General features: G+C 37.6%; 1 protein-coding gene across 1 annotated transcript; it reads left to right on the forward strand.

Annotated features, from left to right (window-relative positions):
* The first annotated feature begins 10,537 nt into the window (after positions 1-10,537).
* On the forward strand, positions 10,538-12,889 carry FABP7 (fatty acid binding protein 7). The gene is made up of 3 exons (XM_022562733.2): positions 10,538-10,768; positions 11,229-11,401; positions 12,635-12,889. The coding sequence occupies exons 1-3, from the start codon at positions 10,696-10,698 to the stop codon at positions 12,887-12,889; spliced, it is 501 nt and encodes a 166-aa protein (XP_022418441.2). The 5' UTR covers positions 10,538-10,695.
* Positions 12,890-13,640: the final 751 nt, after the last annotated feature.

The raw sequence follows: 13,640 nt of genomic DNA on the forward strand, positions 1-13,640 counted from the left end.
TATTTCTCAGAACTAGAACAAAGAATTCTAAAATGTGTATGGAAACAGAAAAAAATCCATATAGCCAAAACAATCTTGAGAAAGAACAAAGCTGGAGGTATCATGCTCACTTATTTTAAGCTATACTACAATGTTACATTAATCAAAATAATATGGTACTGGCACAAAAACAGACACATCAATGGAACAGAATAGAGAGCCCAGTAAAAAACTCACACTTATATGGTCAATTAATCTACAACAAAGAAGGCAAGACTATACAAAGCTACAGGAAAGACACCTTCTTCAATAAATGATGTTGGGAAAATTGGATAGATACATGCAAAGGAATCAAACTGGACTACTTTCTCACACCACATACAAAAATAAACTGAAAATGGATTAAAGACTTAAATGTAAGACCTGAAACCATAAAACTCCTAGAAGAAAACATCGGCAGTATGCTCTTTGACATCAGTCTCAGCAACAGTTTTTTGGATCTGTCTCCTCGGTCAAGAGAAATGAAAGCAAAACTAAACAAATAGGACTATGTCAAATTAAAAAGCTTTTGCACAGCAAAGGAAACTACCAACCAAACAAAAAGCCGGCCTATTGAATGAGGGAAGATATTTGCAAATGATATGTCTGATAAGTAGTTATCCAAAATATGCAAACAATTCATACAACTCAAATAAAAAAAATTTTTTAAATGGGCAGAAGACTTAAGCAGACATTTTTCCCAAGGAAGACATACAAATGGCCAAAAGACACATGAAAAGATGCTCTATATCACTGATTATCAGGGAAATGCAAATCAAAACCACAATAAGCAACCAAATCACACCTGTCATAACCACTGTCATCAAAAAAACAACAAATAACAAGTGTTGGCGAGGATGTGGGATAAAGGGAATCCTCTTGCACTGTTGATGGAATTGTAAATTGGTGCAGAAACTAGGGAAAACAGTATGAGGTTCCTCAAAAAACTGAAAATAGAATGACCATACAATCCAGCAATTTCACTTCTGGTTATTTACTCAAAAAAAAAATAAAAACAGTAATTCAAAACGATATCTGCACACCAATGTTTATTGCAGCATTATTTACAACAGCCAAGATATGGAAGCAACCTCAGTGTGCAATGATAGATAAATGTATAAAGAAGCTGTGATATATATATATACACACACAGACAATGGAATTTTAGTTATAAAAAAATGAAATCTTGCCATTGTGACAACACGGATGGATCTAGAGGACATTATGCTAAATGAAATGTCAGAGAAAGACAAACACTATTTGATCTCACTTATATGTGAAATCTGAAAAATGAAACAAACAGGCAGACAAAAAGACATGAAAACAGACTCATAAGGTAGTGGGAGGGGAGAAATAGGTGAAGGGGACTAAGAGGTATGAACCTCCATTCATAAAATAAATATGCCGTGAGGATGTAATATACAGCATAAGGAACATGGTCAATAATATTGTAGTAACTTTGTATAAGGACAAAAATAAGTTTTTGTAGACTTATTGTGGTGATCATTTCATAATTTATGCACGTGCAAAATCACTATGTAATACACCTGAAACTAACATAATATTGCACATCAACTATATTTCAACAACAAAAACAGAAAAGTGTTTGTCATTGTTCAGAAACTGGACTTTGATCCTGAGGATCTGGAAACACAATTTGACAGCAAACCTTGATCTTGTCTCAGGGACAGACATGAGTCAACTAGGCTGCCATGACTGATACATGCAATCAGAATTTATTGATTTGCAAGAGAAATATAATTGCAGAGTAAATTGTGTTCTCAAGTCCATTGACTAATATATTCTCTTCCTGCAGACAAGTAGCACATGAAAATGGTATAATGAAAATGACCATCGATTGATTTTCAAAAAGGAAATCTCTTCTACATCCACAATATGATGAAAAAAAATTTGAGCCACCACTTTTTTCAATAACTCTGTAACACTGCTCTATATTTATTTGGTATCTAAATGCTACAATGAAAAGACTATCGTCAGCCACACTTCTTATAACATTTTATGCATCTTTTCCTCTGATTGAATATTTATTGGATTTTTCCTTATATTTATATATACTTATTTGAATTATATTTGATTCAAATATATTACTAGAATTAAAGATCTTGTGTTCTATTTTCATTAATTATGTCAAATGATGAACATTTTGATCTATATACTGATGCCTATTTTTAGCTACAGAATGTTTTTCTCAATTATGATTTTCTTTATTACATATCTTATTCCAGTTGTTTAGATGTCTTTCTTAGTAATACCCGTAATTAGGCTGTATTTTCATTCTCTTCGTGCCTATTATTTCCACTTTTACTATTCATAATATCTCCCTGCATTCTAGAAATTCTCTTCAAACAATATAATTCTATTTATTACTGTCTCCTCTTCAGGATATTAACTATTTCCAAACATAGTAAATTAATATGAAGAGCAGAAAATTTATGATATTCTGGCATTTTCTTAACAGCTTCAAAATGGAGGCTCACCCTTCAACAAATCGATGGGTACTAACATTTGTAAAGTTATTCCTATGTGCTTAAAAACAATAACAAAAATAATGCAATCATAATAATGGTTTCAACTTAATAAGTTGCTTTGGAAATAAAAAATAAATTAATTAATACCCTATTTTTATTTTATTTTATTTTTATATCACTAGCATTCAAAGATATGCTTATACTCCTGTGCTTTCCAATTAGTGATTGGGTGAAAAATACCATGAATCTCAATGGCCCATTTATAATTTTTAATTATGTTACTGGTCAAACTATATCAAGAGCTGTTCCAATAAATTGTCTTGAAAATTGCATGTTGTAGAGACTTAAATTTTAGATGGAACGTACTATTCAAGGATTCTGTTTCTTCTAGAAAATGTGTTTGAAAATATCTTATTCACAAGAAGGCCCAGGTAGACCAGATGCTCTCTTGGGATAAGACTTCTCAATGTCTTCAGAAATGTCTCCATTTAAATTTATAGAGAGCTCCTTAATTTTATGAATCCTGATAATTTGATTATGATAGATTACACTCTCCATTACAACTCAGAATTTTACTTGTTAACATTGGTTTAATATGTTTCATCCTTAGGATAGTTGGATCATGTTTCTTTCTTGCTGATTATCACATGACACATTATTTTTCATTTTTAAATTTGTTTCCTTCTAGTTTCATTGAGATATAATTGACCTAAAGCGTAGTATAAGTTTATTGTGTAACACACATAATTTTAAATGTGGAGCCATCCTTGGTATAAGTTACACACCATTTCTGAAATGGTCGTGTCAAGAAACTAGTAACATCACTATCCTAGTCTTACCCTGTATTTTGCATTGAAGAAGTATTACAATCCAAATTTATTAATGTGATTCTGACAGACTGGAGTATACTATTTATTTTATAAATCATAAGGCATTAAATGCATCAGCATACATAGGATTTCAACTTAAAATTTTGTTTTTCAGTACAAAGTTCAGCCCTACCCCAGACCACCTGTATCAAAATCTCTCTGGGTAACTTTAGATTCTGCGTTATTATAAATCTCCCCAGGTGATTCTAATGATTACCCATTTCACTACTCTAAAATATTTCCAGACATATAGGATCTCTATATTTTCTTTATTCTCCCCTTTTAACAAACATTTAAAAAATATATCCAATTATCTCTGAGTTGTGTATAGGGTGTGATAGATTGACTCACCTGACCTTTGCTCCCACTGCCTTCTGTGGTCTTCTCTACTCTGCAGAGGCCCCAGAGAGCAAAACAACATTTCCCAATCTCCTCTCTATCTGCACTTGATTTAGGCCCTGCTTATCATACATGCTTGAGTAGGACTTGAATTCAAAACTCAGGTAAGTGGTGAGAGAGAATGAACCCAAGACAACCATTTTGCTCCTGAGATCTGGCCCATGTAGCATGCCTCTGGAATCACTATTTCTGGGTGACGCTCCCTCATTCCTGGATGACAGCTAAGGCAAGAGATTTCTGGAGTCAGCAGATGGGAAAGCAGCTTCCTGGTTCCCCAGCGTTCTGATTTTAGTAGAGAAAATGTTTTCCTTAGCAGACCAGTTTCTATGATGCGGTGGTATGTTCTGGAATTATTACTGAAAGCTCAGATCAGCCTAAAACCTTGTCCTCCAACACTTCTAAGAATTTTATAAGTGTGTAATTCCCTGTATTTCATCCTGTTTCTGTTAAAAATAGCTAGAGTGGTTTCTTTAATCTTAAACTGATTAATGCCTTAATACCTTCCTTTTATAGCCACCGGTCTGATAATCATTACTCAAAGCTTACTTCGACATTTCATGTGCAGAATTAGCAATAGAGATCTTCCAGGAGTATATGAACCAGAAAAAAAAACCTTCTAAATTTTTAATTTACACATCAACAACTCACATCAAACAGATCCACCGAAAGAACAAGTTCTGTGCATATTAATTGGCACCAGGTTTCCACATATGAGATTGCACAAAACTCTCCTCCTTTTGCATTTAATAAATCCATCATACATTTAGAGGTTCGCTCAGACTAGTCTATGTGCTTTTACTTCAAAGAAAAGAACTCTAGAAAAGTTGAGCCTTAATTTCTTCCCAAATTGACATGACAGGAATGAGGAAGAGGTTTAGGTATCCTTCTCTGGAGATTATACAGGTTGCAAAGAGAGGAAAAGTTTGAATAGAAACTTGGAAAAGATCATTTGTACAATAGTTTACAATCTTACTTTTTTGAAGTTCTATGATCCTCTATGTCCATGCTCTATATTTGTTCATGCCTTTAACATTTGTTGAACAAACACTGTGAACTTGATACTGTGATAGACAATGAGGATAGAGCACAATGGAGGATAAAATACATAGATGCTAAAATAAATGCTTCAGGGAACTCATGTTCTAATGGGAGAGAAAGATATTAAACAATTGACTACAAAAGTTTTAAATTAAATTTATATGTTTAAAAAGACATAAAACCATGGGATGACATAATTGGGGTTCTGATCCAGTCTTCCTTGAGTGAATAATATTTGAGCTAACCTCTAAAAGACAAGAGGAAAGTACCTAGGGGACTGGAGAGTGGAGTTTTCTCAGCAGAGTTGTGGCATATAAATGGCCAGAGAGGGAAGGTCCATAACTCTTTCATAACAAACCTGGAATAAATTTCTCTCCTGAGTAGATTTGTCATATCTAGAAGCAGGTGAAGGACTTCTTCTACATTTTATACCCAAGAAAATGTGAAGAGTGGAATACTCAGGTAATGAGAGGTAAAAGGAGAAAAAAAAACTGCAGAAAATCAAAAAGAATGAGAAGGACATTGGAAAGATAGTCCAAACCTCAACAGCTTGTCTTTATCAGCTTTTCATTCTCCAGTAGAAGAATATAGCCCTTCTTTTCAAGACTGTGCCACACCTGGAGGTGCATCTCATCTCTGGTTTAGTCCACATTTTAAAAAGTATAATCATATAAAAATTTCACAGCACCAAGGGACGACAATTCACAGGTCTTTTCCCACACACCTCCTCCCATTGAATTCCATTACCCATAGCACATTAACTCCTGCTTGAATGTTGGAATCTTCATCACTCCTGAAGCCTAGAGCTGGTTTAGCTGTTTAATTGTTTGGGGGGAGAGAGTGTGATTCACATGACAGACAGACCACTGGTTCAGCAAGGGGTGTTGTCTGAAGATATTACCTATCATGGGAGAGATTGTGGGCCAAGAGTGCCTTCATGGTGTAATCATATTTCATTTCCAACTATAGAGATCTTCCATTACTATTTTATTTTGTGCCATTTGGTAACAAAAAGAACCTCAAGCAAGTACTTTGAACGTTACTTAATCTCTTTTGGTGCAGATCCTTGGATATTTTATCGGAAATAGTGTCATGACCCCAGTTGGCTTACTTGGCTCAAGAACAGTGTTAACGTTTTATTAAAACTTTTTATTTTCTCGAGAAGGAAAAATTTCCATAAAGCAGGTGCCAGGAAATTCAGCCCCACGTGGAGATTTTGCCAAGATCTCCCAAAGCAATTTTTCTTTGTTCCTTTTATTTCACTGTTAAAAATAATCTTTATAATGGATTCTTTAGAGTCCAAATTCCCATACATAAAGGTCATAGCCTTGAGAGAGGGGTCAATCTGTCACATTGTTTCCTTTTTTAAGTCTGTGGATGCATTTATATTATAGAAGCCACAGCAAGATCATAAATTGTTCCTAGGTTTAGGAGAATTGAAAAAATATCTATTAGTTTTTTAAAATTAATATCTTTTTTTAAAATTAAGTTTTATTAGAGTATGGCTGCCTTACAATGTTGTGTTAGCCTCCACTGCACAACAAAATGAATCAGACATACACATACAGATATCCTCTCCCTTTTGGACTTCCCTCCCATTTAGGTTACCAAAAATATCCATTAGTTGAATCCTCCTTAGCACAGCACAGTCTTTTCTCTGTTCTTTCACTTTCTCTTCTAATAAAGTCCTCAATAAATAGAGCAAATGACTTATTATTACCTATTACCTATTAGTTGAAAGCAGCTATTCTTGGCTGTAAATCTATTATATCCTGAGCAATTAAAAATAGTAAGATTAAATGTGTCAGTTTAGGGAATTACAAAATAGTCAAGTGGCTTTTCCTAAAATTTCTACTATAGACATCTGGATAACAATATTCTCTCCTGCTTATTACTAAATTAATATACAATTCCAAAAAACCTATCTCTGAATTGCTGAGCTTGTATGTTTTATATAAGGTGTAAAAAAATCTGAATTACAGAAATATATGCTTTAAGTTAAAATAAATATATCATCAGTTCCTTTCCTTATCTAAAGAGTGGAAGAAATAAATGAGACAGATGAATATTTCAGCATCATGATCAGTTAGGAGGTAAGATGAAGATGTCTAATACGTGCACCCTGCTCTCAACAATCCTGATCTTATATTCTTGGACCATGAAAAAGAAATGGTTTATTACATTTTAGAATAATAATTAAACATTCTACCAGTTTAAATATGTTTTATTAAGGGGAACATATAAGAATATTTTGACATAACAAAATAAATTGGTCTGAGAACTTCTACCATAAGGATGGTTTGTGTAAATCGATTAATTAGTTGCCTAGATTTAGCAAAAAAGAGAACGTATGAAAAATTCATAGGTGGGGCTATCTTCAGGGACTCGGTTCAAAGGCTCAAATGATGTCGGATGTGTCTGATGTATAAGCTTTGCTTCCTCTGGGCTTGTTTCATTTCAGACTTTTCACTATAGCCTTTGGCAGCTTCAGGCTCACGTCAACACAACAGCAAGTCCATGTTAGTCCGCATTGCAGGTTTAGGGTACTCTAGTCACTGACTGGAAACCCTGAGCTCCAGACAAGCTTCCACTTGCCTGCCCCACCAGATCCGTGCCAGTGCCTGTGGGCAGCCATGGGGCAGCCTGTCAGGAAAGGGTGGAAGGGTGGCTATGAGTCCTGACTCGATGCTGGGCCAGGCTGTGGGCATCGTTTGATCCATAACTTTTACTGTTTAGGCATATGGCATGTGAACCTCTCTTTGGATTCTTTTTCTTTTTCGGTATGTGGGCCTCTCCCGCTACGGAGCACAGGCTCCGGACGTGCAGGCTCAGCGGCCATGGCTCACGGGCCTAGCCGCTCCGCGGCATGTGGGATCCTCCCGGACCGGGGCACGAACCCGTGACCCCCGCATCGGCAGGCGGACTCTCAACCACTGCGCCACCTGGGAAGCCCTGTTTGGAGTCTTACTCCGAGTCCTTCAAAAGTTAGAGGCAGGTCTGGTACAGGCAATGATAGGAATTTTGGTCTTTAACCTGAGAGCAGGAAAAAGCCATTTGGAGTTTAATCAGGAGAGGGACAAGATAAGATTTAGCTTTTTAAAAATAGTTTTACCAGAGTATATTTGACATAAGATCAATTGCACACATTTAACATGTACAACTGATAAATTTTGACACAGCAATGTATCCATTATCACAATCGAGAAAATGAAAAGCAAAAAACTTAAACAACATTTTTTCTTCCAGTTTTATTGAGATATAATTAACATACAGCACTGTATAAGTTTAAGGTGTGCAGCATAATGACTTGACCTACATACAAGATTAAATGATTATCACAATAAGTTTAGTGAACATCCATCACCTCATCTGGATACAAAATTAAAGACATAGAAAAAATATTTTTTCCTTGCAATGAGAACTCTTAGGATTTGCCTTCTTAACAACTTTCCTGTATAACACACAGCAGTGTTCATTATAGTCATCATGTTGTACGTCACATCCCTAGTACTTATTCATCTTATAACTGGAAGTTTGTTCACTTTGACCAGCCTTCATCCAATCCCCTCTCCTCCTACCCTCTGCCTCTGGTGACAACAAATCTGATCTCTTTTCCTATGAGTTTGTTTGTTTTTGAAGTACATTTGACCTACAACACTGTGTTAGTTGCTATTATACAACACAGTGATTCGGTATTTCTATACATTTCCAAACAATCACGATGTTAGGTCTAGTTATGATATGTCACATAGAAAGATATTACATAATTATTGAGTGTATTCCCCACACTGTACATTTCATACTTGTGACATTTATTTTGCAATGTTAGTACCTCTTAATCTTCCTCGCCTATTTCTTTCCTCCCTCCAGTCCCCCTCCCCTCTGGCAACCATCTGTTTGTTCTCTGTATCTATAACTGAACAGAACAAAGTTTTGAAGAACACATTCAACTAATGACTTATCTAGACTATATAAAGGACTCTTACAATTCAGTAGAAAGAAACAATCCAGTTGAAAATGGACAATAGATTTGAACAGTTACTTCACCAAAGAAGATAGATTAACAGCAGAGAAGCACATGAAAAGTGTGCTCAGCACCATTAGTCACTAGGAAGATGCAGATTTGTATTTTAAAAGGTCACTGGCTTCAGCCTAGTGAACGGCGGAGATCAGGCATGGCTGCAGGGAGAACAGTTAAGAGGCTGTTGCCATAGGACTAGTAAAAGACAATGGTTACTTGAATTAAGAAGGTGGTTGTGGGGATAGGGGGAAAGTGAGAGGTTAGAGACACATTCAGGAAGGAAAATAGATGGGCTCTGACATTGACTTTGATGTAGAGAGTAAAGGTTAGAGAGGATTTCAAGTTTCCTGGCTTGTGCAGTTGGGCGGATGATGCTGCCGTTCACAAACATGGTGAAAACTGGAGGAGGACCAGGTGAGGGGAAAGATTGAGTTTATGTTTTGCGGTACCTTTGAGACACCAAAGTAGAACCACAGAGCTGACAGTTGGAGTAAGATGCATTCTGAGCCTTGTCTCTTGTATTTGGTGTGGACAGAAGCTGAAAAGGCAGTGGGCTGAGATTGAAATGGGAGGAGAGAGAGAGAGAAGAGCAGAGACTGCCAAGTCAGAGTCCCCTGATCTGTCCCCATGAAAGGGGGGGAACCTGCTTTTCATCAGAAGTCTGCACTAATAAAGCAGGAAGAAACTCTGGGTAAAGGGGAGTCTGAGTCCCCCTTTAAATATGTTATTACTTAGAACCCTGGAGATAGCTTGCCATCCTTGAGATGCCCTAAGCCAGGACGAACTGAAGCCAAAGTCTTCCGATTCCCACCTCTGTTCCAATTCTTGCCCCCGCTCCATTGCTAACTCACAACTAGTATACAGATGTAGATGTGGCCTCAGGAAATCAAAAGGTTCTATAGTGCAGGTCATTTAAAATCTTACCAAATGAACTTCTGTCCAGTTTTTCCACTTCGATTCTACAATCTGTTGAAAGAGTGGGGAAAAAGAGCGTGTTCTGCTTTATTTTTGTAGCTCATTAGTGAATCCTAACCATACTCGCCCTTAGGTCCCTTTTCTATCTTAGTCTCGTTCTCATAGCCTTAGAAAGAAAAATGGGATCTTTAAATTCACTCAGTTTGTGCTGGGAAGAGGCCAAAATTAGTGTCCCATTAGTACTCAGCCGGAGTGGTCTTCTAGCAGTACAATCTAGGGAAGGTATTTACACCCCCTCCCCCTCCTCTTTCCCGAGTCTGGCAAATTCTAGCTCATGTTTTGCTCTCCCTATAAATACGAGAGAAAATAAAAGGCACTATTCAGTCTCTTTTGTCTGAAAAGTCTGGCGTTTCAGTGGTTTTCTTTAAGGCGGGGTCCTCATTTGCAACCAGCTTTGCCATTAACGGAAATCAATCTGAATGTCCTACTGTGCGTTTTTTTCTTTCCTCACAGTCTGAAATGGCCTTTGCCAAGTTTTCGGGCTGAACCTGAAAGACCTTCTCTCATTATACGCTCCCTGCCTCCAGCCTCACTGAATCTTTGCAGAGATTTCTCAGGCAGAAGGGCTGCAGTGTGAGGTTTGGGAGGAACTCGACCTACTCCGCTAACCCAGTGGCCTGAGCCAATCACAAAGAGGATTGGAACCTCGCTGAATGCCCCCCTTCCCATCTCCTCCCCCTGCAACAGCCTCCTGGAAAGAGGGACATTGGAGGGATGTGTTTGCAATTCAAATCCTTGGCTTTCTGCCTGCCTCTTTTCTTAATAAGAAGGCAGGAGTTGCCGTGAGGTGCAAAGGGGTCTTCCGAATTGCAGTGGCCCTAAGATCCGAAGATCCTTGCCTCTGCCTCTTTTATCTGATTCTGAAGCTAACGGGAAAAGGGTAAGGATGGTGGAGGCTTTCTGTGCTACGTGGAAGTTGACGGACAGTCAGAATTTTGACGAGTACATGAAGGCTCTAGGTAGGTAAAAATAAGATGTGCTTTCTCATCTTAACCTGCAGCTTCAGATACTTGCAGATTCCTTCTTCACCCATCAGGTTAGCAAGAGACAAAGACAGATCACATTGTCGTAATCAGGGTGCTACGCTGTGTGTTTCTCACAGAATGGATATTTAAATGTAGCATTTGCCTGCTTTCTTGCTTAGGGCCAAATAACGGAGCATTTAGTATTCTGGGGAGGACATGAAGCTTCTGCACCTTTTCCGCTTTTTCTTCAGCATCCTTTTACTATTTATGCTTCCAAATAAGCATCCGCTTATTATTACGGCTCAGTAGTTGTCCTGCATAATTGATGGGCTAAACATACTCTAATGAAACTTCCGCTTTAGGACATAGATTCCAGAATAGGAAGGTAGATTCCTGCTTTGTGAGCTATTTTGGAAGTTGCAGCCAACTGTACTGCTTCCTTTTGCTATTTTAGGTGTGGGCTTTGCCACTAGGCAGGTGGGAAATGTGACTAAACCAACAGTGATCATCAGTCAGGAGGGGGAAAAAGTGGTGATCAGGACTCAAAGCACATTCAAGAACACGGAGATTAGTTTCCATCTGGGAGAAGAGTTTGATGAAACCACTCCAGATGACAGAAACTGTAAGGTGAGGAGCTGCTCCTTCTCTGAGGGTGGGGATGGGAAGGAGAGAATAAAAGAGAGAAAGTCCTAATATTTCTTTTTTTCTAGATGATGGGAAGTGAAAAATGTTCTCAGTATTTCACTTCAGAGAGAAGGACCAAGAGTTAATTTTGCATCCTAGTGTTCATAGCTTATATTCTGAATAATGGGCACCTACTATAGCTCAAATCTTGAATCTGTTTCTTTCTTTCTTTTTTTTTTTTTTTTGCGGTACGCGGGCCTCTCACCGTTGTGGCCTCTCCCGTTGCGGAGCACAGGCTCCGGACGCGCAGGCTCAGCGGCCATGGCTCACGGGCCCAGCCGCATCGCGGCATGTGGGATCTTCCCAGACCGGGGCACGACCCCGTGTCCCCTGCATCGGCAGGCGGACTCTCAACCACTGTGCCACTAGGGAAGCCCTGAATCTGTTTCTTTACCATGTGTTTTTCTCATTTTATATTAAACCTGTATTTCAGAAAGTATTTAATAGTGTTCATTTGAAAGACTGCATTTTGTTTAATCTTTCTTTTGCCTCAGGTTGACTCAATCAATAGCTTGCCTCATTCTAAGACTCTGTTTAAAAGAGTAGGATGATTAGTCAGAAAGCACTAGTTCAGGATTTTTATTTCTAATACGTAAATTTTTGCATTTATATGTACACATTTCAATCAAATTATGAATTACTAGAGATTTTATAATAATGACTCTGGAAGCAACAGAGGAAATTGTACTACTTTGATAATTAGTTGATCACTATTTATTCAATTATCACTCTTTTAAAAATCAACTCAGGGGCTTCCCTGGTGGCACAGTGGTTAAGAATCCACCTGCCAATGCAAGGGACATGGGTTCAATCCCTGGTCCGGGAAGATCCCACATGCCACAGAGCAACTAAGCCCGTGTACCACAGCTGCTGAGCCCGTGTGCCACAACTACTGAGCCCGTGTGCCACAACTACTGAAGCCCGCACCTGGAGCCTGTGCTCCGCAACAAGAGAAGCCACTGCAATGAGAAGGCCGTGCACCGCAACGAAGATTAGCCCCTGCTCGCTGCAACTAGAGAAAGCCCACTCTCAGCAACAAAGACCCAATGCAGTCAAAAATAAATAAATAAATGTTAAAAAAATTTTTAAATAGATAAAAATCAATTCATTTGGCTTCCATATCAGAAATCTGACGTGTACCTATTGATATATTCTGCATTTTGTTGTTGGTTTCAGTCTGTTGTTAGCCTGGATGGAGACAAACTTGTCCATGTACAGAAATGGGATGGCAAAGAGACAAATTTTGTAAGAGAGATTAAGAATGGCAAAATGGTCATGGTAAGTAGGAGCAATTTCCCCTTCCTGCTTCGTTGCCCACCCCTCACCCCCTCACTTCCCATCTCCTTCCCTGTCCCTCCCTCCCTCCTTTTCTCCTGTCTTTCCTTCTTTAACAACATTAAATCACTAGCAAGGTTCTTTAATCATGTGTAAAACAGGAGAAATAAAAATATCTTAGCTAATTGTTTCCTCCACTCTGCTTTTTTAATTACAGAAAAAGAGAAAAGTTCTACTTAAGTGTAGTTTTAAAAAGTTGCCATTGATTTAGCTAAAACTGTGTCAAAAGAACATTTGTTGGATTACCGTAATGTCTAATCCTCCAATGAAATCTGAATATAAAACCAATCATCATGAAAATATAGAGATGATATTATATTATCATTTGCTGAAACTCAGAAAAATTACCTTATAGCTTCTGTAATAAATGAGAGCTTTAAACATTTTATATTTTAGTTTATAAAGGTTTCACAAGTTCAGTGCAGATAATTTGGAATATAACAGGAAAGTGTAACAAAAATATGAAAATCCTTTTTAATGTCCCCTTAGAACCATTTTGGTATTACTTCCTTCCAGTCTTTCTTTTTAATGCATCAGACAGCTTTAAAAACATGTCTATTCAATACTGGATAGTCATGTAAAAATTATAAAATAAAAAATAATTTAAAAATAATTTCTCTAAAATGGAATTTTGATGACATTGAAGTAGTCAATACATCATTTGTGGGTTTTTTTTTGGCGGGGGGTTGCTTTACATATTCCTTCTAAGATAATAGCAGGAAGGGTCTTTTGGTTTTGTTATTTAAGACTATTGATTAGTTTTCTTCTCCTTCCCTTGACTACCAGCTAGCTGTTCTAGGTTGAGATAGAGGGCTTACATATTCATTCTTCATTTCCTGGGTGGAAG

Source organism: Delphinapterus leucas, chromosome 12 (assembly GCF_059928025.1).
Source record: "Delphinapterus leucas isolate spDelLeu-1000000601 "Yukka" chromosome 12, BTC_Dleu_Yukka2, whole genome shotgun sequence".
NCBI classification, from domain to species: Eukaryota; Metazoa; Chordata; class Mammalia; order Artiodactyla; family Monodontidae; genus Delphinapterus; species Delphinapterus leucas.

Coding starts and splice junctions, on each gene's coding strand:
- FABP7 (XM_022562733.2), top strand. CDS start 10,696: ATGGTGGAGGCTTTCTGTGCTACGTGGAAGTTGACGGACAGTCAGAAT. Junction 10,769..11,228: donor CGAGTACATGAAGGCTCTAG/GTAGGTAAAAAT, acceptor TTGCTATTTTAG/GTGTGGGCTTTGCCACTAGG. Junction 11,402..12,634: donor CAGATGACAGAAACTGTAAG/GTGAGGAGCTGC, acceptor TGTTGGTTTCAG/TCTGTTGTTAGCCTGGATGG.